We start from the raw sequence: 23,566 nt of genomic DNA, 5'->3' as shown, positions 1-23,566 counted from the left end.
AATACAAAAATTAGCTGGGTGTGGTGGCGGATGCCTGTAGTCCCAGCTACTTGGGAGGCTGAGGCAGGAGAAACATGTGAACCCAGGAGGCAGAGGTTGCAGTGAGCTGAGACTGCACCACTGCACTCCAGCCAGGGTGACAGAGTAAGACTCCATCTCAAAACAAAGCAAAACAAAAGCAAAACAAAACAAAACAAGAAAACAAGCTCTGTCTTGGGACTTTTGCACATGCCATTCCCTCTGCCTGAATGTACCCTTCCCCCAGAAAACATCTGTCCCCAGAGCTTCCTTCCTCACTTCACTCATTCTGCTCTACTGGATCCTTCTTAGGGAGTCCTTCCCCAAGTACCTGCTTAAAATCCACCTCCCCTCCTGGCACATCGTGTTCCCTCCCCTGCTTTGTTTGTGCTTCTGATGCACCACAGTGGAGTTGCTATTGTCTGGGTCAGCTCAGCCACCACGAGGATTTTGAGATGTGATAACTAGAAGTTGTCAGAAGATCCTAAACTCATCCTGTTTCATTTCCAATTCTCTTCCTGAGAATGTAGTTTGCTTTTTATTTTCTTTTACTTTTCTTAGTAGCATATTGGGCTAAATTTCAAGTAAATCAGAATGGGAGTGGGATGGCTCTTTAAAGGGGGATGTATACATTCAAGGAGCCATCTTTTGGTTGTCATAATGACTGGTGTATGGTGTGCGTGGTGTGTGTGTCGGGGTGGGTGGAACCTGCTGGCATTTAGTGGACAGGGGTCAGGAATGCTAAATGTCCTGTGGTAGCCAGGACTGTTCTGCCCAAGGAAGAATCTTCCTCCCCCAGATGCCAGTACCACCTCTACAGAGAAACATTCTTTTTTTCTTTCTTCTTTCTTTTTTTTTTTGAGACGGAGTTTCACTCGTTACCCAGGCTGGAGTGCAATGGTGCAATCTCGGCTCACTGCAACCTCTGCCTCCTGGGTTCAAGCGATTCTCCTGCCTCAGCCTCCTAAGTAGCTAGGATTACAGGCACGTGCCACCACGCCCGGCTAATTTTGTATTTTTAGTAGAGATAGAGTTTCTCCATGTTGGTCAGGCTGGTCTTGAACTCCCAGCCTCGGGTGATCTGCCTGCCTCAGCCTCCCAAAGTGCTGGGATTACAGGTGTGAGCCACCTCGCCCGGGCAGTAATATTTTTCTATCATCTTCACTGATAACCTTTCATTCTCTAAGAGTATTTTAAATGATGTCTCCCAGATCCATCACCTGCTAACCTGTTCCCTGGCCCATTCACACAAGGCCTTGAGATTCTCCAGTTCATCCTCTTGCTCTTGCCATCAGTCCAGTGTCATCTCTAAACCTTGAGGTTTCACGAGGGGATTCCCTCCTTCAGAGTCTGTGTAACCGGTAAACGAGCTGAGCCCCAACTCTGGCTCGGAGGCCCCCCACTATTTTCTCCATCCAGAGCAACATCCTTTTATTTGCACCGTTTGTTCCTTCCTCAAGGCCTGTCTTCCATCCACGACAAAGCCTCCCCCCACAGTGACCCATTTTCTTTATTTTAATAGCATTTGGGGTGGGACCTTGTCAAAAGCTTTTTGCAAATGAAAATAAATTACATCTGCTGGTTCCCCCATCCACAGGCATTTTCACCCCTTCAAAGAGCCCTGGTAGATTAAAGGATTTGGAGGATTGGGGGTTTGTATGGGCTTCTATGCCCAGCTCCTGAGTTCTCAGCCAAGACACCTGCAAAGGGGGAGGCCTGAGCTGAAGATACAGATAAACAATATTGGAGAAATGGATATCTCCAGGAACCCTTCCCACTAGATTGGCCTGCTCCCCATGTTCTAAAACCTTTTCCAGGACAGTCACATCTCCTGAAATCCTGTCCAGGGACCCGGGATTCCCTGAGCAATCCTCCATGCAGCCTATCAGGTGAGCTGGGCTCTAGATGCCTTGAAATGAAAGAATGTCCCTCGTTCTTCTAAGGTAAGAGATCTGGTAGGCAGACCTGAGAATTATAAATATGAAAAAAACAAAAACAAAACAACTCAAAACCTACTATATATTGAACATCTATCTACTCTCTGTCAGGGTATTCCCTTTCAGATCCAATTTTTTAAATCGCCGACCAACCCTATAAAGGTGAATGCAGTGACCCTGTTTCACCATGAAAAAAATGGATGCTCAGATGGGCAAGCAACTTGCCCAAAGTCACACCATTAGGAAGTGGCGCAATGGAACCAAGGCCTGTCCAAGTCAAGTTCTTTCAATTTGGGAAGGAAACACTATGAATCCAGGCCACTGCTCACCCTCCTGGAGAGGTCAAATGCTCCTGGTCACCTCTGCCTGCTGCAATTCCCAGGCTGTACTGGGAGTACTGGGAACTGAGTCATCTAGGGTCTGTCCTCTTAACTGGACCAGAGGTGTTAAGAAGCACAGTCTATCCAGACCACACAGCTCATACTCTTGGTAGACCAGAAGCCCATCCTTCCTCTCAGGGATGATTGAGACCCAGTCAAGTCCATCTCACCCACAGGTTCTGACTAAGAGCTCCAAACTCTGGACCTAGATTATTTTAGTTCACACCCTGCTTCTCTACCTACCAGTAATGTGATCTTCAGCAAATTATTTCTCTGTGTCTCAGTTTCCTCCTCCAGTAAAATGGACACAATAATATACCTATCTTACATGGTGTTTATGAAGATTGTGAACTAAGGAATATCAAAGTGCTTAGTAGATGCTTGGCACACAGTAAATGTTACATAGAATGCTTGATTTAAAAAGGAAAACCCAGCCAGGCACGGTGGCTTACGCCTGTAATCATCCTAGCACTTTGGGAGGCCGAGGCAGGTGGATCACTTGAGGTCAGGAGTTCAAGACCAACCTGGCCAATATGGTGAAACCCCATCTCTACTAAAAATATAAATATTAGATGGGTGTGGTGGCGGGCGCCTGTCATCCCAGCTACTTGGGAGGCTGAGGCAGGAGAATCGCTTGAACCCAGGAGGCAGAGACTGCAGTGAGCCAAGATCGTGCCACTGCACTCCAGCCTGGGCAACAGAGTGAGACTGTCTCAAAAAAAAAAAAATAAATACAATTAAAAAATTAAAAGGAAAACCCTTGGTCACACCCAAGACAAAGGCACCCCTGGCCACCCCTTTTCTCCTAAGCCCTTGCTCTCTTCTTGTCCTCCCTCCTCACAAACATTAGCCTGTGCCATCTGGTGCCCCCGTCCCTGGAGTGTACCCTCCCCTGTATCCTCGCCCTCCTCACTGATTGCTCCTCCCACCCTCATGCTCACCCCAGTTGCACTGCAGTCCTCTTCAGTGGTGCTGTCCTTCTTCCAAACCACACATCCCTAACACCCAGGAGTGGGGCGCTGTTGTCCTCCTCCATTCCCAGTGCTCCTTCCCTCTTCATTAAAACAACAACAAAACAAAACAAAACTCCGGGCTGAGCACGGTGGCTCACACCAGTAATCCCAGCACTTTGGGAGGCCGAGGCGGGCGAGTCACCTGAGGTCAGAAGCTCGACACCAGCCTGGCTAACAGTGAAACTCTGTCTCTACTAAAAATACAAAAAAAATTAGCCAGGCATGGTGGTGGGCGCCTGTAATCCCAGCTACTTGGGAGGCTGAGGCAGGAGAATTGCTTGAACCCAGGAGGCGGAGGTTGCAGTGAGCTGAGATAGTGCCATTGCACTCCAGCCTGGGCAACAAGAGGAAAATTCTATCTAAAATAAAAGCAAAAACAAAAAAAAACCCAGAAAACTCCTGTTCAAGGCCAGAACCACACGGCTGTCCCACCTTCTACATCTCATCCTTAGAATGACCTCCCGGTCAGTTTCACTCTTTTCTTTCTTTGAAGACACCAGCACTGGTCAGTCTTCGTCTCTGCCCCAAACTCTGATGCTGGTTCCAAAGGTCTTTAGAGCCCGGGTGGACAGCCCGTCCAGCACCGTGGCCTTCTCCTCTCTAATTACCCTCCACTCTGCCTCACAGCAGAAGTCCCCCTCTTATTGTCCTCGGAAGGCCTTGTCATCCCCCAGAGCCGTTCCGCCTCCGGAATCCTCTAGTTTTGGACCACAACCTCCTCCATTATTTCCCACCTCATGTCTTCTCTCTTCCTGAATCCTTTAGCTATCCAACAGAATTTCCTGTGATGAGGGAATTTTTCTTTATTGGTGCTGTCCAAATTAGGGGCAACTAGGCAACTAAGCTCTCCATGTTACTCATTTTTAATTAATTCAAGTTGAAATAGAAGTACTACATGTGGCAACTGGCTACCATATTGAACAGCACAGCTCTAGCCCCTGGCCTCTCTCTTTCCTCTTCCATCCTGTCTTGTTTTCCTTCTCTCTTTGGCATTGTCGCCCTGGCCCATCACATCAGCCACCCACTCCCCTTTCCTTCTGTCCCACCTCCTCGAAAACACTCTCAACTCGAGACTAATCCAACTGTCTCTTTTTCTAGGTCCATCCAAAGGCTGCTGGGCGCTGCTGGGGGAGGGGGCATGTGTGTCCCATGGCCTTGCTGGCTGCCATTCTTTCTCATAGAGAGTCACAAACTTCAATAGGCCCTTTAATTCTGCCCAGCAAGCATTATCCTCTTCTCTGTAATGACCTCAAGCCTCCAGTGCTCCCAGCTCCTCCCCCATCCTCAGCAGATGGTGTCATTTCCTATTTCATTGAAACAAGAGACACTTGGAGACCACCTGACCACCAGTTTTACAAGCATAGTTTTATCTGTCTTCCACCTCTCTCCTCCTGCTGGCTCCAGTTCCTATCAACATTTAGGCATGGTCAAATAGCCTTATCTTACAAACAACAATAAAAAATCCCAACCTTCCTTCAATCCTATGTCACCTTCCTGCTGTGACCCTCTATCTTTCCTGCCACTTATATTCACACTTTCTTGAAAGTTGTCTACACCTGCTATCTCCACTTTCTCACCTCCCGTTCACTCCACAACCCCAGACAGCCTGGCTTCTGTCCCTACCACTCCCTGCAACCGCTAGTCAAGGTCACCAATGACTTCCTTGTAGTTTGATCCAAAGGACTTGTTTCAGATCTTATCTTGACCTTTAAGGCATGTGACTCAACACTGCTCAGCACCCCTCCTTCCTTGCAGCACTCTTACCCATTGGTTTCTATAACACCCGAATCTCCTGGTTTTCCTCCTCTGGCTACTTGAAAGTTTTCTTGAAACTGCCACATTCTCCCCCTCCTAGGGTGATCCGTCTGGCTTCACAGGTAAGACAGTGTGCCAGGAATGGTGTTTTCGCCTCTCAAAGCATTCCTTGCAGAAACACCTGGTGATTTGCTTTCTCACCCAAAATCCGCACTGTTGCGTTTTGAACTCCAGTTTGCTCCGTGGATCCCGCTGCTCAGAGCCTGACATGCCTTCGCGGGTGTGTATTTATCACCGCCACTTTGAGAAGTTCTCACAACACTTGGACATCTGTTTTTTTCATTTGTCCCCTCAAAAGACAGGCTGCGTTAGGAAAGGACACTGATGAATTAGAGGGGATGGAAGAGGCTGCAGAGTGGTCAGAAAACAATGTCCTATGGGAAATCATTGACATAACTGGGAATATTTTGCCCAGAAGAGATAAAACTGAGGGATGATAGAGACTGGTTTCAAGAATCTGAAGAGGCAGAGAACCTTGATCTGGGCTGCTGTGTAGCGTAGGGTTTGGGCTACCTGCGGACTTAACAGACAGGGGGGTTTGGAATGGACGTAGAGGAGTTCCACTGTATTACAGGAGATTCCAGACCTCCTGCACACAAGGTGAGTGAGACAGTCCTGCCCACCAGGAACTACTAAAGACGATAAGCGTAGACCTAAGTGACCACAATAAAACTGGAAGGTGACCCCGCTCATCCTCTCCTGAAGACCCCTGGCCTAAGCTCAGCTGGCAATGCAGAAAAGCCACACTTTACCAAGAGCCATTTCAAACTTACTGCCATGCAAGGGCCATCAAAACCTCTGTGGACATAGGCCGGGCACAGTGGCTCACTCCTGTAATCCCAGCATTTTGGGAGGCCGAGGCGGGCAGATCACTTGAGGTAAGGAGTTTGAGACCAGTCTGGCCAACATGGTGAAACTCCATCTCTACTAAAAATACAAAAAAAATTAGCCAGGTGTGGTGGTGGACGCCTGTAATCCCAGCTACTTGGGAGGCTGAGGCAGGAGAATCGCTTGAACCCAGGAGGCGGAGGTTGAGATTGTGCCATTGCACTCCAGCCTGGGCAATAGAGCAAGAATCCGTCTCAAAACAAAACAAAACAAAACAAAACAAAACAACCTCTGTGGACAGAAACAACATTCAGGAGGAAGGCTTGGAAAGCACCTCGCAATTCAGTCTTGTAGATGCCCCAAAATGTACCTCAGTGAGGTGCGTGGCACGCTGAGCACCCCAATTTGCTTCTTTTCCATTCCTCTTTGCTGGAATGTCTTTTCCTGATCTGGGTTTTGATGCGATGCCATCAGCTTACATTCAGGGGGATCACAGAAACTGTCCCACCCAGCTCACTGTTGTGACTGTTTTGGGGATGTTGTCAGGGACGTTTGCTCATTACCCCATACTGTGTTCCCTTTCTGGGCCACGCCCCCACGAGAAATTCCTATCTGATTTTAGTACCAAGAATAGTTGTAATTCCCTTGAGCAGTAGGTCTGTTTTTATCTCTTGGACACTGGGAATTGTGTAATGAACATGTTCTCCTCATTTTAGCTGCAGGAAAGCTTAGGGACAAATTTGTGGCCCACTCAGATGAGGTGTAGAGGTTGGAACTCCAGGGAGCATTGGACCTGTATTCTCATCTCCACTTTGTCTCCCTTCTTAGCTTTTCTTTGTTCTCTTACTTCATATTTTACTGTGCAAAATTGACAGCATACAAGCAAAGATAAATAAAAATCACCCGTAATCTCACTATTCCGAGATAACCACTATTAACTGTTGTCTTTTTATGCATACTTTTAAAAAAATTAAAATGACATTATACTGTGTGTTTTTGATTTGCTTTTTTCATATTATGATATGTCATGAACATCTTTCCCTGTATTTAAGTGTTCTCTAAATGATTTAAAATTTCTGTATAGATCAAGCGATCTCATACTAACAGCTAACATTTCTATATGCATGTACTATGTGCCTAGTTTTATGCATATTTACATTTGCATACATGAGAAAGCATATTTATATGTGTTACAGACCTGCAATATGTATATCTCATCAGCTATAATATTCAAATGTGTCAACTCACGTGACGCTCACAACCCAGTGGGGTAGAAAGTATTATCTCCCTTGTACAGATGGAGGAAACCAAGGCATAGACTTGCCATAGTCACACAGCAGAGGCAGAATTTGAACCCAGGTACCCTGGCGCCGAAGCGTTTCCTCCTAAGAGCTATGCTGCCTTTCAGTATACCATTGCGATTTCACAGGTCACCATGGTTAATCATTTCATTTATTTCCTTTGACCTCACTTTTAATTTGTTATTGTGTCATATTTTATGTACCCTTGTAAGTTACCTGAAATCCTTTCTGCCACAAGGTGAGGTAAGGCATAAATAAACAGTGCAGAGTGTGGTAAACGGCACAAGAAGGCAAAGCTAAATTGCTACCCCGGGGTGAGAAGATGAATCCAGGCTGTCCTGCAATGGAATGGATTTATTTTCTTGAGCTGTGGTGAGCTCCTATCCCTGGAAGAGCTGGCTTGGGTGGCCGTCTCTCTGGAAGGCTGGGGAAGGCCTTCTTCCAAGGAGACGGAGCTGGGCCCGAGGAGCCCCGAGGCCCCTTCTTAGATTCTCAGGGCTTATGAAAATGCCAATAAGACAAACTGAGGCACTTAATGGAGCTAATGCAGCAAGGCAGCCCTTGGGCCAGAACCAGGACCTGGGGCTTTTCATCCGGGTCTATTACTGGACCACACATCTACAAGTAACAAATAAACGAGCAGAGATTCCGTTCCAAACTCTCGGCCCAGTGTATTCCTTTCCCAGAGCTCTCAGGCTGCTGTTGCAGGATGACCAAAGGATGCTGTCACTGTCCTCAATCTTTTTATTGGGGCGATGGAGAATGAGGCAAGGAGGGGCTGGGTGGCCCTGCAGACGCCCCATGACACCATCATTCGGCAGGGTTATGCATTTGACAAATGCCCTGCAGTGGAAGGAACCCAGGCTTCTTTTCCTGGGTTTGATGTTTACTTGGGGGTTGATCTTGTGCGAGTTTCTTCAGCTCCCGGGACCCTCAGTTTCCTCATCTGCAAAATGGAGTTAATACAACAGCAAAGCTGCTGTGGAGGTCCCATGAGCTATTACAGGGCTTTGCACCCTTAAAAATGCGGCTGAGGAAGTACCGATACGCCTGCCTCAGGGGATCTGGGGAGGGCTGGGCTGTCCCTATGCCTGAGACCAGGCAGGCCCGTCTCGGAGGGGCGGCGGCCAGCGTCCAGGTGCTGCCAGCTTCCTACCCCTTCAGCCTCCTGCCCACCACTGCTCCCTTGGCCAGAACGAAGCCGCGTTCCCGACAGACAGGCTCACGCACGGTGACATCCGTGGGAGTGCGGGCGAGCAGCCCCTCCTCGCCGGACCCCGGGGGCTTCAGGCAAGAATGGAGAGCAGGCAGAGGTCACATCCTCCTCCCCTTCCTCACGCTCCCGGGCTGCGTGCCCACAGGGCACAGCCCTGTGCGCGGTGCCACCGGGGGCCATCAGGCTGGGTTAGAGGAAGGCCCGACCTCCGCGCAGCAAAGAAAACAAACACAGATGTGTTTGGCTGGGACCGGGAGGGAGAAAGTGGCCCCCTTCCCCCGCCCGCGCGCTCCCCAGGGCGTGAGGCTCTCCGGGCGGCGCGGGGCGCGGGCGAGACTGACAGTCCCCGGCGGCCCCTCCTCCCCCACGGGGTGCGCGCCCAGCCCGGCCCAGCCCCCTCTCCGGGGTTTCCCCGGGCGCTCTCCTCGCTTTCTCTTTGTCTCTGCTGTTCTTTCTCGGGCTCCCGGGTTCCCACCCGCCTGTGCTCTCCCTCTCGGGCGTCCCGGGCCGGTTCCCTTTAACTTTCTTCTTTCCCGGGGTGAAAACTTTGCTCGGAGCTGGCGGCAGCTCGCGGACGTTATTGGCCAGCGCCCCGCCCGGCGGCCCCGCCCCCCGCCCCCGCGCTCCCCTCCGCCCCTCACTCCCAGCGCGAGTGGCGGCGGCGGCGGCGGCGGAGCCTTCGGGGGCGAGCGCGCGTGTGTGTGAGTGCGCGCCGGCCAGCGTGAGTGTGTGCGCCCCGGGCGCGGGCAGGGCAGTACTCCGAGCTCGGCGGGAGCGGCGGGAGCCGGGCGGCCGCGTAGTCACTCGGGCAAGAGAGGAGGCGGCGGCGGCGGCGGGGCCGGGGCCGGGGCAGCGGCGGCCGCGCTGGGCATGGAGCTGGCAAGCCCGCGCTGAGGCGGGACGCGCCTGCTAGCAGCGAGCGAGAGGCTCTCCGGCGACCGGCGCGCGGGCTCCCCGGCGGGGCCAGGCAAACTTTTCTTTCTCTTTTGCCCCCTCCAGAGGTAAAGTCCCGAACGCGGACTCTCCGGCGGGGACGCGATCGGGGGGCATCTGAGAGGGACCCCGGGCTGCGAGAGGAAGGGGCGCGGGCCGTGCGGAGTCGGGGTCCCCCAGCTCTCCGACGCCCGAAACTTGGGGTGCGAGGGGGGCTGGCCGCGGACGGGGAGACCGGCTCAGGCATGCCCCTCGGGCGGCGTGGAGGCGGCGGTGGCGGGGAAGCAGAGCGTTCTCCCGCCGGGCGGGGAAGAAGGGGCGCGAGCAGTGCGGACTTGGAGGGCCCCGGCTTTGCCGCCCGCGGGACTTTGGGGGAGAGAGGCGGGCAGTCGGTTGCGGGGTGGGTGCCCAGGAAGCCGGGCGTTCTCCCGCATCCCCGCTCGCCACCCCGCCGAGAGCTGGAGGGCGCGGGGCGGGCTGGCTGAGCGCAGCTCCCTTCTCTCCGCAGGCGCCTTCTGCGGCAGGCGGACAGATCCTCGGCGCGGCAGGGCCGGGGCAAGCTGGACGCAGCATGATGCGCGCAGTGTGGGAGGCGCTGGCGGCGCTGGCGGCGGTGGCGTGCCTGGTGGGCGCGGTGCGCGGCGGGCCCGGGCTCAGCATGTTCGCGGGCCAGGCGGCGCAGCCCGACCCCTGCTCGGACGAGAACGGCCACCCACGCCGCTGCATCCCGGACTTTGTCAATGCGGCCTTCGGCAAGGACGTGCGCGTGTCCAGCACCTGCGGCCGGCCCCCGGCGCGCTACTGCGTGGTGAGCGAGCGCGGCGAGGAGCGGCTGCGCTCGTGCCACCTCTGCAACGCGTCCGACCCCAAGAAGGCGCACCCGCCAGCCTTCCTCACCGACCTCAACAACCCGCACAACCTGACGTGCTGGCAGTCCGAGAACTACCTGCAGTTCCCGCACAACGTCACGCTCACGCTGTCCCTCGGCAAGAAGTTCGAAGTGACCTACGTGAGCCTGCAGTTCTGCTCGCCGCGGCCCGAGTCCATGGCCATCTACAAGTCCATGGACTACGGGCGCACGTGGGTGCCCTTCCAGTTCTACTCCACGCAGTGCCGCAAGATGTACAACCGGCCGCACCGCGCGCCCATCACCAAGCAGAACGAGCAGGAGGCCGTGTGCACCGACTCGCACACCGACATGCGCCCGCTCTCGGGCGGCCTCATCGCCTTCAGCACGCTGGACGGGCGGCCCTCGGCGCACGACTTCGACAACTCGCCTGTGCTGCAGGACTGGGTCACGGCCACCGACATCCGCGTGGCCTTCAGCCGCCTGCACACGTTCGGCGACGAGAACGAGGACGACTCGGAGCTGGCGCGCGACTCGTACTTCTACGCGGTGTCCGACCTACAGGTGGGCGGCCGGTGCAAGTGCAACGGCCACGCGGCCCGCTGCGTGCGCGACCGCGACGACAGCCTGGTGTGCGATTGCAGGCATAATACGGCCGGCCCGGAGTGCGACCGCTGCAAGCCCTTCCACTACGACCGGCCCTGGCAGCGCGCCACGGCCCGCGAAGCCAACGAGTGCGTGGGTGAGTGGGGTGCGGCGGCGGAGCCGGCGGCGGGTGGGGGCGCGGGCGGGAGCTGCTGGGCCTCGCAGCGGCGAGTTCATAGGAGCGCGGGTCGTGGGAATGGCGGGAGGCGCGTTCGCGGATGCCCGGGACCCGGGAGGGCTCAGAGCAGGTCCACTCGCTCGCGTGGCGCTCGTGGTGGACGTCCGAATTTGCGCCCAGTGCTCTCTGCGAAGCCATGAAGCAGCAGGAGAAATGTTCCCGGGTGGGGGGTTTGGCAGAACGTTTGCAGACAGGTCTCCGCTAACCCTGGATCCAAACTCAAACATTCATTGCCTTCCTCCTGGTTGGGTTGGACGCTGGGATTCACCTCCACCCATCCCCCTTTCCCAAGGCTGCAGCTGGGCTCGCGGTTGGGGACCCCGGCCCAGTTCCCGGGAAGTTCCAACTCCACACCTACAAATCCCTTGGGAGATGGCAAAGAACTATTTGCGGTTTGGGGTCAGTTCGGTACCCGACGAGTTTCACTCCTGCCCTCCATTTGTCTTTTCATGATTTGAAACTATTTTTTTTTCTCTCTTTTGAACAGCGTGTTTGTGTTAGCAAGAGAAGAATGATGTGATTTCAATTAATTACTATCTGCTCATTACAAAGGAGCGTTCAGTAATTATTTTAAACGAATTCAATTCTGGTCTAAAAAAGTATACCAGATTTTTTTTATTAGCTTCAGGCTTTGGTGAAATTAAATAGTTTTGAATTAACTAAGGGTCCAGCTTCTCGCTTTTTAAATAGGGTTTCATTTCCTGAAAGAGAAATCTGACAAAACCGGGTGAATACGGCTGGGTCAGAAATGAGGCTAAAAAAGGATAGGTTCTGCTTCTGAACTGGACGACTTTGCTGCTGCAGAAGCTCTCAGAAATCAGTTTCTCCCCAGAAAAAAAAAAAAAAAAAAGAAAAAGGGTGAGGGGAGGTAGCAAGACTACACCTTACTCTTTCAGTATAGGAAGTAAAGCTCCAAATCCCACATTTATTTGGGCGAAAATTATTTAGTCTGTAAATGTCCCATTTGGTGTGCATCCTTTATGAACGTACAAATTTTTCCTCTCCATCTCCCCATCTCAAACAGCCAGTGTGAGGCTCTTCAATTGCTTTGCCCGCTGAGGCACATTTCAAAGTTTGCTGGTCCCCACAAACACACGTTTTGAGGTCTGGTTCTGATTAATTGTGTCATGTTGTTGTCGAATAGTTTGTGCCTCATGACTGTGGACGCAAGAGTTTTGAGCAAGGGAATGGAAAACATGTCTTGGAGGGCCGGATCGCCGCAGAGGCCCAGTCAGGCGTCCTGGTCTGAAGACGCCGGGCCTCCCGCCTCCTGTTGCACCGGAGGCCTCCATTTTTACACTCGTGTCCCGCTCTTGCAGACCTAATTGTTTGTCCCCTTTCTTTTAAGGATCAGAACTAGTTTCCAGTCTGAAGACACTTTTCAAGATTTCGCAGAGAGAGAGAGAGTGTGTAGTTACACTCCGACTTAGTGGTCTTCTAGAATAAAATTCCTTTGATCTGCTCAGTTCCCTCGGAAATGTTGGTTTTTCCCATCTCTTCTTTTCCCCCTCCTTCCCCTTTTCTTTTCTTCCCTTTGTGCGTAAAAGCCCTTTATTGACATTTAAAGGGATTCCCAGGGTTTCGCTATCAGTTTTAGTTTGTATGTGCATATGAAAGATAACTTTGTCTTGTCACCAGCAGGGTCTGATTGGACAAATGCAAGTGAATACATTTAGGCGAATAAACTTGATGTGGTGGTGAAATTTCACTGGCTTGAAGATTTGCCTTAGCGTTGGTGTTGTTCAGATTCACCACCCACCCCCAGGTCTTGCTGTCACTTTGGATGTGGACATGTAACCTGCGTTTGTTATAATGATGGTCATGCACTTGAAATAATCTCAATAGTTTGGGATTTTTGTCTCTTGACCAAAGCAGTAACTATGCACACAAATTGGATTGACCTTTTTTTATTGGCTAAATTGAGCAATCAACATATTAACGAATGTAATTAGTAAACGTTTTTGTTCAAAAAGTTTAATTAGGCTTAATAAGTACATAATCTACATGACAAATGATTGGCTAACAATATTTTTCTGGGTTTTACTGAAGTTATTTTAATTCCCAGTAGTTAAAGTATATTTAAATCTTGCCAATTATTCAGTCATCTCATAAAAGCAAAGCCAATTCAACTATGTTAAAGTTATTTATAGTTTCCTTTTTGAATAGATGTTCTGATACCTTGTAGATATAGCTGGGAACATTAGATTGAAGTTCCCATAAAGTCTTAATTGAAGTCTTAGTGATTTTTCCATCATTCTGTAAAAGAGAAAGACAGCAAGGACAATTTAGGGGTGATTTACAATTAAAGGTTGAGCTTTTTATGAAAAGGCCCTGTAGTGGAGATATGTGAATGAATTAGTATTTGACAGGTGTTCTGAGATACTGAAGGGCACTGTGCTATGAAAAAGCATTAATAAATCCTTCAAAAGTAACTTTGGACTATCAGAGACTCAGATTTTCCTCCCAACATAATCTCTTCTTGTGAATTTCATGCCGTTGACATATAAAGTCAAGCTACCCAGAGTATTTACAACTACGGCAAAGTCAGGAAGTATATATATTTTTAATTCCCATAATCAGTCTTAATAACAATGAGCCTATTACTGTGCTATTCGGTCTTTGCTTTTATAAAACAATGATACATGATTTATAATAAATTGAAATGGTACCCTTCCCTAGGCTAACCCTGCGCCCCTGCCCCCCGCAAAGAAAACCCCCTAAAATTTACCAATTCACCAATATTATATTTGACTGAACAGTCCTTCGACATAGGGCCATGGTCCTTATAGATGACTAAGAAATGCACATATCCTATATGTTTTCTTTGGTCCAGTTTTCTTTTTGGTGTTGTTTCAAGGTCAAGCTCTCTATGGAATAAAATGTGAACTTTCATAAAGCCCAGTTATACTTTAAATGCAATTTTGGATTTCTTCCGGGGGGGGGAAAAACAACCCTCAAAACAATATGAAAGACAAGACTATGTATAACGTTACAGCCTTGACAGCTCTCAGTGGAATAACTAAATACTTTCTTCCGCCCATATGTATCAGCAGTGTTCACATGCACTTATACACATGTGCATTCACGTTCATTGTGTAAAGAAGTGCCCACGCGTGGTGGGGGTGTGTGTACATTCAAGGCAAAATGCATGAACAGTTTGAAACCACCTGGGTTGCTAGGCCCCTTTCCCCCCTCCCCGCCCTTCCCTTTTTTCAAAAGAGCATCTGAAGACCATATTGTGTTTCATAAATTATTGACATCAGTTTTAATCATTGTCCCCCTGACGTTGGAGCTGTGTTAGTATTTGGTGCCTGACGAGGCATGCTGTTTAATCTTACTGTGGAGTTGTCAGCATGAGCCCCTGCCTGGCTTGTGACAGGTCGAGCTTATGAAAACTTGTTTTGCGACTCACTGTATGGCTTTGCATTGCCCAGCTGTAACCCAAAACCCACACGAAAGATATCTCTGCAAGACGAGCACTGTGCTGGGTTGGCCTCTTATGGTCACAGGTACCTGCAACATAATGCTCGTAATTGTTTAAACATGGCTTTGGGTTGGGGGTCAGGGGGATGTCCTCATGCTGTCGGTAGCTCTGATGCTTGGTCCACCCTCATTCATCCCTGGCAAGAGAGGGAGGTTATATTAGAGGTGTTGCCATGAGAAATCCAATGCCCCACTAAAGATTCTTGCAAAAATCAGAAGGCTAAAATTATTTGCTGCTTAGTCCAGAGCCTGGCACATAGCTATAGATGAGTGAATGTTTTTAATAATCATAGTAATTATTATGATTATTGTCATTATGATGATTAACCCTGGAGGACTTACTCTTTGCCAAGCACTCACATTAATTTAGACATTTAATCACTGTGACTATGCTAATAATAGGGACTGTCACTGTACTTCTTTTAGAGATGAGGAAACTGTGGCCTAGAGACATTAGATGGTTTACCCTAAGTCACATAGCTACTGGGTGGTGAAGCTGGGACTCCAGCCTGACGTTTGTGCTTTGTTTTGTTGCATCCATTGTGCTGCTTTTCCATAGAATGAATGGATGGGTGGATGGAAGAATGGATGAATGAATGAATGGCAGCGATATATCCATGTGTAGGAGAAAAGCTGGAACAACCTATTGCTTCTTGCTAGAACTGGGCATGGTTCCCTCGTTGTGTTGCATTATATATTTTACATCATATTAATTATATTTTATTGTATTATATTCATACATACTTAACATGAAGTTGTATATAAGAAGTTTTCTTTTGTCTTAGCCATCAGGCCTGCCTGGAGTTGGGAGTTGGGACTATGAATGAAGGGGATTTAGATACTTTCCTGGGGGTTCTTGGGATCCACAGGTGTTGCTTTCTTGGCCACGTCTTTCTTGATTTCAGGGCCTGTGGTCTCCCTCAAAGGTGGTGAAGCTGAGCTGTGGGTAGTCAGAACCCCTCTTTAAGACGGCCTTCCTCCAGCCTGGCCAACATGGTGAAACCTCGTCTCTACTAAAGATACAAAAAATTAGCTGGGCATAGTGGCAGGCTCCTGTAATCCCAGCTACTAGGGAGGCTGAGGCAGGAGAATCGCTTGAACCTGGGAGGCGGAGGTTGCAGTGAGCTGAGATCGCGCCACTGCACTCCAGCCCTGGTGACAGAGTGAGACTCTGTCTCCAAAAAAAAAAAAAAAAAAGAAGGCCTTCTCTTTTCACCCTAGTGTTCACTATCCCTTTGCTTCACTGGAACGTATTGAAAAAATCCAGAAAGTGGCTGAAAGTACTGTTGCCAAAGAGAGGAGGTGGATGGGGGATGGTATGTCCCGGCCACTGGTGTGGTGCTGCTAAGTACAGCTGACATGAGTCAGCAGCACAGGGCTGTCATTCATCTCTACTGGCCCCATGGCAGCTGGAGTGAGGTTCTCTGCTGGGGTCCTCATTAGCACCTGGTGATCAGGACCCTCCAGGCAAGGAGGCCGCTCCCTGCTCCACCCAGAGCAGGGAGGCAGGTTCGTCAGGGGAAACCTTCTGGGGTGGGTCTGCGTGTTTCCAGGCTCTTCCACGCTCTCTATTAGCCCTGCCCAGTCTTCTCTCTGACCTCCTCCTCCTGTAGAAAAATGAGATCCTCAGAAAAGTATTTGAGACTTTATGTCCAGAGTAAATATTGGAAAGGCAGTGGGTTGAAATTCAGATGTTCCCTGGAAGGAATCCCTTCATTTTCTGCTCACAGCTGGTATCGATATTTCCTTCTTGAGATGAGTTGTGCTTTTCATTAAGTAAATTTTTTGTCTTGGGATTAAACCAACATTGTATTCTTAATAGACTTTTATGTTTACACTTCAAAAGTCCACTGGATTGTTACTCGTGTTATCTTGATGGCTTCTACAGTGTCTGCAATGCACACTGCCTTCACCAAAATAAATGGCTCTCTAGGGAACTGGATTATAAAACGGCCTTATCTGTGGATGCACAAATACGGATATTTTGTGAGCCAGTATTTTTTTTTTCGTCCTTTCAGAAGGTGTTAATCATACCTTGGGTTTCTGCAGTGCCTTTCATTATAGGGAGATGGGAGGTCTCGGAGGGCTTTTGAAATTCTCAGGACTTAAGCCTAATACTTGTAGAGCAGGCCCACAGCATTTTGCCTGTCGTCTGGAAGCCCTTGTGGTCTGTGCAGGCTCAGAAGGCATGGTGTTGGTCTGGGTGGCCTGGGAGCTGCAGAGTTTAAAATGTCCATCCATGGTGGTTGTGGGGTTGCGTCCTGAAGACAGACCACAAACTCCTATTGAGTGCCAGGCATTGTCCTAGGTGCTTTATGTGTGCTTTGTTTCAATTAATCAGATTGCCACAAGGAACGGAAGCTTTTCAAAGACAGATGTCCTGGCCATCAAAGGGCAGCTTTTACACAAACAGGACTAAGTGTGGATAAGTCTGCAGGGCACATCTCGGCTTATTCTGTGACACTGTTGCATACAGAGAGAGCAGGGGGTATCGGGAGCGTTTGTTTGGAAGACTGATCACATAAAAGCCGTGTCCTATTATAGCCAACTCGGAGGGACAGTTGTTCTGAATAGTGCTTGAAAGAAGTGAGCTGCCTGGGCCAGTCCTCTAGACACAGACATTCACCTCAAAGCTATCTGCTCTCATGAGGTTTGACTTGTGTAGCACAACTTAGTGAGCTCAGTATTGCATTCCTGTCTCCTTACTCCAAAAATGGATCTCTGTTGTAAACTAAGAAGTAGATTTTAATTTGCCTTTTAAAAGTTGTATCATTGGCCGGGCACGGTGGCTCACGCCTGTAATCCCAGCACTTTGGGAGGTTGAGGCGGGCAGATCATGAGGTCAGGAGATGGAGACCATCCTGGCCAACATGGTGAAACCCCATGTCTACTAAAAATACAAAAATTAGCTGGGCATGGTGGCACGTGCCTGTAATTCCAGCTACTTGGGAGGCTGAGGCAGGAGAATTGCTTGAACCAGGGACTCGGAGGTTGCGATGAGCTGAGATTACCCCACTGCACTCTAGCCTGGCAACAGAGCGAAACTCCGTCTCAAAAAAAAAAAAAAAAAAAGAAAAAGTTACATAATTTATGTGAATTTCTCCCCACATCAAAAGGCCTTGGCTAGGTGTGTATTCAGCCTCAAATACATTATTTTGTGCCAGTTCTCCCCTCTGATGGAGAGAAGGGACTGTGGCCATGTGATTGATGAGATACAGAATGTCTCCCATCAGACCCTTTTCTTTTTCTCCCAGAGCTTAAGTTCCTGCCCCAAGCCTCCTCCACAATGGACAGTTCTATCAGAGGCAGCTGCTGGCACTCAGAGCACAAAGGAAGATACTCTCTGAGGGGAAAGGGGTACCTGTGGTTCAGGAGTACCACCAAGGAATGGAAAGCTGTGCTCCGCCCTTGCCTGTGTCAGGGCCACCCCCAGCAATCCCCGGACCTTCTGTCATTGGGATTAGTGTACTAACTACGGTTAGGGTGAAATGAATTCACACTGCAGTACATTGGTGCATGTGAAGAAGACCTAGAAGAAAGATGATTCTGTGGTTGGACGCAGTGGCTCACGCCTGTAATCCCAGCACTTTGGGAGGCCGAGGCGGGCGGATCACGAGGTCAGGAGTTCGAAACCAGCCTGGCCAACACGGTGAAACCCTTACTCTACTAAAAATACAAAAATTAGTCAGGCGTGGTGGTGCGTGCCTGTAATCCCAGCTACTTGGGAGGCTGAGGCAGGAGAATTGCTTGAACCCGAGAGGCAGAGGTTGAAGTGAGCCAAGATCACGCCACTGTACTCCAGCCTGACAGTGACAGAGCAAGACTCAGAAAAAAAAGAAAAGAAAAAAAAAGAAAGATGGTTCTGTAAGTGTAGTAGACCTCCGGATTATTTAAAGGGTTCAAGTAAATTTGTTGGGCGAGAACTTTAAAAGCAGAAAGTAACACTCCAGTTCACTTCTCAACTCAGCTAGTGCCTTGCTGAGGAAGGTCCTAGAAGTCTGTCTCCCTGGAGGATTCAGGACTGGCCTGTGTAAGGTCTCAGCTCTCTGTGCACGTGGTCATATTTTAGTTGGGGACCCATCCGTGCCCCCTCCTGGCTGGTGCTATTGCTAGATTTTCTAGCTTTTTCCCGCGTCTTTTTCTGCCTGAAGATAAGAGAGATTATTGGTTGTCGTGTCCAATTTTCACACATTCCAGAGACTCCACACTTAAGTGAGACAATCTGTAGGACTACAGGGACCTTTAAAGGGTCTGGCTTTAAATAACTGAGTCCTATGTGAGGAAATGAGGTAGATCTCTGAGTTTCCTGAGGGCCTGTATGCTGTGCTGCATTCCATATTTGAAGTCCCCAAGTGAGGGACACTTCCTGCCTGCTTGATTGCCATCGTCAGGGCTTCTGATTTCGTCTGTTTCTGCTTTGGGGCGGCCGTGGTGAGTACCCAGCAAATAAATGCACCACCACTCCCGCATTCTAAAACCAGGGCGGACATTGACAATCAACGGCAGCATGCTTTCCTCCTAAGTCCAGAAATGATCTTATAATATTAGACTCCTCAATATAACTCCTTAGGCAGAATTAGCCCATGAGATGAAAACTATCTGCCATTTTTGGTCCCCTTCTGAAGACCTTCCCCTTCCCCAACCTGCAGACAGAGAAGTACTTTGTACACATGGACATTTCTGGAGCATTTACTGTTCAGGTGGCTCTGTTTGGTCTGGGCATGTAAAGAAATGTAAAGTAGACCAGGCGCGATGGTTCACACCTGTAATCCTAGCACTTTGGGAGGTCGAGGCAGGCAGATTATTTGAGGTCGGGAGTTCGAGACCAGCCTGGCCAACATGGTGAAACCTCATCTCTACTAAAAATACAAAAACAAACAAAAAACTAGCCTGGCATGGTGGCCCACACCTGTAATCCTAACTACTCAGAGGCTGAGGCAGGAGAATCTCTTGAATCTGGGAGGCCGAGATTGCAGCGAGTCAAGATCATGCCACTGTACTCCAGCCTGGGTGATAGAGATGGTGTCTCAAAAACAAAAAAAAGAGGATAAAAAAAAAAAAAGAAAAGAAATGTAAAGTGGATGCCCTCCCTGCAGGTGAAATATGTTTCCATCAAGGAGGCTGTGCATGTGAGAAGGTGCAGACGTGTCCACTTGCAGTAACCCTGAACGCAGATGGGTGCCCCCAGTGAGGCACTTTGCTGAGTGTCTGGGGCACAGGGAGGGGCCGAGGGTCTTGAGAGGAAGAGCATTTTGGATTTGGCTCCTTACCACGGAAGGATTGGATTTTAGTCCACGTCACATTTTCCTGCTGCATTTGTTCTGTTTTAGTGTATTTGTTTTCTCCCATGCCAAGAATTTGAGAGACCATGATTCCCTGAAAAGAGTGGTCCCCCCAGGAATGTCCGCCCCGACGTTTCTGGGCAGGTCCTCCAGAACTGCCTTGGATTTTGAAACAAAAGCTTATCACTGACCCTACACTCAAAAGAAATTACGCCCCAACCTGGGCCAGGACCCTGGTGCCTGAGGCTTCCTGGGGCTTCTCCCACCTGAAGGTCGTTCCTTCCACTCAGAACCACGTCTGTGTGGTATTGAGGGACAAGGACTCATCTCCGTCACAAACCACTGCCCTCAGTGCTCTGCTTACACTTGGGCTGGTGCAGAAAGTGCCGAACAAGAATAGTTCCAATCCCAGCATGAAAAAGAAAACACATTGTGTTTACAGATACAGAATTTGGCATCTGAAACGTGAAAGTACCTTTGGGTTGGGCGGCCCCAGGGCAGAGCTGTTGGACACGGCCCCCCCCCATCCCCCCGCCCTCAGCCCTTTGGCCAGCTCGTTTTCCTCTCCCCGAAGCCAGACCTCAGAGGTGGGCAGGTCGATCTCAGCCAACTCTTTATTCCCACACCCAGCCCTGTCTCATTCTGTGGCTCAGAACCGGGAGAGAATTCACGGTGAGAAAGTGCTTGGTCTTCTGAACTGCCATGAGAAAGGAAACTGCTTCTTGCTCCAATCCACAGAAATCAATCCTTCTTTTTTTTTTTTTCTTTTTTTGACAGAATCTCACTCTATCGTCGAGGCTGGAGTGCAGTGGCACCGTGTCAGCTCACTGCAACCTCTGTCTCCTGGGTTCAAGTGATTCTCCTGCCTCAGCCTCCTGAATAGCTGGGATTACAGGCGCCCACCATCGCGCCCAGCTAGTTTTTATATTTTTAGTAGAGACAGGGTTTCACCATGCTGGCCAGGCTGGTCTCGAACTCCTGACCTTAGGTGATCCACCCGCCTTGGCCTCCCAAAGTGCTGGGATTATAGGCGTGAGCCACTGCGCCTGGCCCAATCCTTTTTAAACCATGTTTTTGGGCAGACTTGCCATCCTGGTACCTAGAAATGCTAGAGAAGAATGGGGCTGAACAGTCCTATTTCTTACCTCAGTTTATTGTTTGAACCAGGGGTAGAGAGGTTGTTTGTTTGTTTGTTTTAATCGAAGATGTCTGCAGAAGAAGTGAGGCACATGTAAGTGAGAATCAAGTTGCGATTTTCCTGATCTGTAGAAAGTATTTAGTTCTGGCCAGGCACTGCAGCTCACACCAGTGATCCCAGCACTTTGGGAGGCTGAGGCAGAAGGATTGCTTGAGCCCGGGAGTTTGAGATCAGACTGGGCAGCATAGCAAGACTGCCGTCTCTACAAAAATAAAAAAAGAAAGTACTTAGTTGGCTGGGCATGGTGGCTCACGCCTGTAATCCCAGCACTTTGGAAGGCCAAGGCAGGCGGATCACCTGAGGTTGGAAGTTCGAGACCAGCCCGACCAACATGGCGAAACCCCGTCTCTACTAAAAATACAAAATTAGCCGGGCATGGTGGCACATGCCTGTAATCCCAGCTACTCGGGAGGCTGAAGCAGGAGAATTACTTGAATCCGGGAGGCGGAGGTTGCAGTGAGCAGAGATCACACCATTGAATTCCAGCCTGGGCAACAAGAGCAAAACTCCGTCTCAAAAAAAAAAAAAAAAAGAAAAGAAAAGAAAGAAAGTACTTAGTTACTTAGTTTTAAGTCAAGATCAGAGAGCACAACATTCTATCTACTTAAGTGTGAAATACCAAGATACATGTATTAGGGGCAATGGTGAGAGAACACCCGTCTTTGACTTCAGACTGGCTGGGTTTAAATTCCAGTTCCACCAGGAGTGTGGACTTTGGTAAGTTAAGCTGTCTGTGCCTTTGATGCCTTGGTGTCCTGGGGGCCCAGCTCAAGACCACCTTGATAGATTGGATAGGGTGGGGAGTGTGAGGAGCCCTGTGTTCTGCCTTGAAAGAGGGCTCAGAGGAGGGGTACAGGAAGGAGATAGGTAGGGTTCTGATCCTAGACCTTGGGATTTTATCAGCACATATCTCTATAGCCTTTATTATCACCATGCACTGTTCTAAGCCCTTTATAAGTATTACCTCATTTAATCCTCATAACATCCCTATCAGGACTTGTTATTCTTTTTTTTCTTTTTCATTTTTTAAGATGGAGTCTTGTTCTGTCACCCAGGCTGGAGTGCAGTAGTACGATCTCAGCTCGCTACAACCTCTGCCTCTCAGGTTCAAGAGATTCTCCTGCCTCAGCCTCTGGAGTAGCTGAGATTACAGGCGTGCACCACCACGCCCAGCTAATTTTTGTATTTTTAGTAGAGATGGGGTTTCACCATGTTGGCCAGGCTGGTCTCGAACTCCTGACCTCAGGTGATCCACCCACCTCAGCCTCCCAAAGTGCTGGGATTACAGGCGTGAGCCACCGTGCCTGGCCTTGTTATTCTTAAGTAAACTTCTTTATTGTAGTGCAACACATGTAGAGAAAATCCCATGAATTATGTGTCCACTGCAAAGACTATTCATGATATGCACAGACTTGTATAACCAGCATCCGCATCAGGAACATACCAGCAACCCAGAAGCTGACCTGTGCGTCCACCCAGTTACCACGCCCCCTACCCACCATATATGGGTGTTGATTATTTTTGTTTATTTTTTAATTTATTTTTATTTATTTATTTATTTTTAATTTTTTTTTTGAGACGGAGTCTTGCTCTGTCGCCCAGGCTGGAGTGCAGTGGTGTGATCTTGGCTCACTGCAAGCTCCGCCTCCCGGGTTCACGCCATTCTCCTGCCTCAGCCTCCTGAGTAGTTGGGACTACAGGCGCCTGTCACCTCGCCCGGCTAATTTTTTGTATTTTTGGTAAGAGACGGAGTTTCACCATGTTAGCCAGGATGGTCTTGATCTCCTGACCTCGTGATCCACCTGCCTCGACCTCCCAAAGTGCTGAGATTACAAGCGTGAGCCACCACGCCTGGCCGGGTTTTGATTATTTTTGAACTTGGTGTAAATGGAATCATATTCCTGCTTCTTTTGCCCCATGTTACATTTGTGGTCTTCATCCATGTGTAGTAGTAGTTTCTTAGTTTCCATTGCTGGCCAGTATTGTGTGATATAAATGTATCACAGGGTATTTCTCCACTCCACTTACGGCAGGCATTTGGGCTGTTCCCAGGTTTTGGCTATTAACAGTAGCACTTCTGTGACCATACTTGTCCGTGTCTTTTGATGCACATTTGAATGCACTTCTGCTAGGTGTGTATCAAGAAGAGGAATTGCTGGGTCCTAGGGTTTGGGCATCTGTTCAATTTCACTTTTATTTTTAACATTTTTTGAGACAAGGTCTCTGTCACCCAGCCTCCTGTCATCCAGCTTCCTGAGCTCAGGCAATCCTCCTGCTTCAGCCTCCTGAGTAGCTGGGATCACAGGTGCACATCACCACACTTGGCTATTTTTTTAAAAATTATTTGTAGAGGGTTGGGCATGGTGGATCACGCCTGTCATCCCAGCACTTTGGGAGGCTGAGGCAGGCAGATCACTTGAGGTCAGGAGCTCAAGACCAGCCTGGCCAACATGTTGAAACCCCATCTCTACTAAAAATACAAAAATTAGCCG

At 49.4% G+C, this 23,566-nt stretch overlaps 1 protein-coding gene across 2 annotated transcripts in view; it reads left to right on the top strand.

Moving 5' to 3' along the window:
* The first annotated feature begins 9,147 nt into the window (after window positions 1-9,147).
* Window positions 9,148-23,566, top strand: part of NTN1 (netrin 1) — a 223,189-nt gene continuing 208,770 nt past the window's right edge. The window contains exons 1-2 of one of the 2 annotated variants that reach the window (XM_055256017.2): window positions 9,148-9,229; window positions 9,950-11,030. In XM_055256017.2, the coding sequence (XP_055111992.2) occupies window positions 10,013-11,030 (1,018 nt within the window). In that variant the 5' untranslated portion in view covers window positions 9,148-9,229; window positions 9,950-10,012. Of the gene's footprint in view, window positions 9,510-9,949; window positions 11,031-23,566 lie in introns of both variants that reach the window. The other variant, XM_055256016.2, reaches the window with a different exon arrangement.

The sequence above is a fragment of the Symphalangus syndactylus genome, chromosome 20, assembly GCF_028878055.3.
Source record: "Symphalangus syndactylus isolate Jambi chromosome 20, NHGRI_mSymSyn1-v2.1_pri, whole genome shotgun sequence".
NCBI classification, from domain to species: domain Eukaryota; kingdom Metazoa; phylum Chordata; class Mammalia; order Primates; family Hylobatidae; genus Symphalangus; species Symphalangus syndactylus.
Note: the sequence above shows the minus strand (reverse complement) of the source record. Positions and strands in the feature narration are given on the sequence as shown.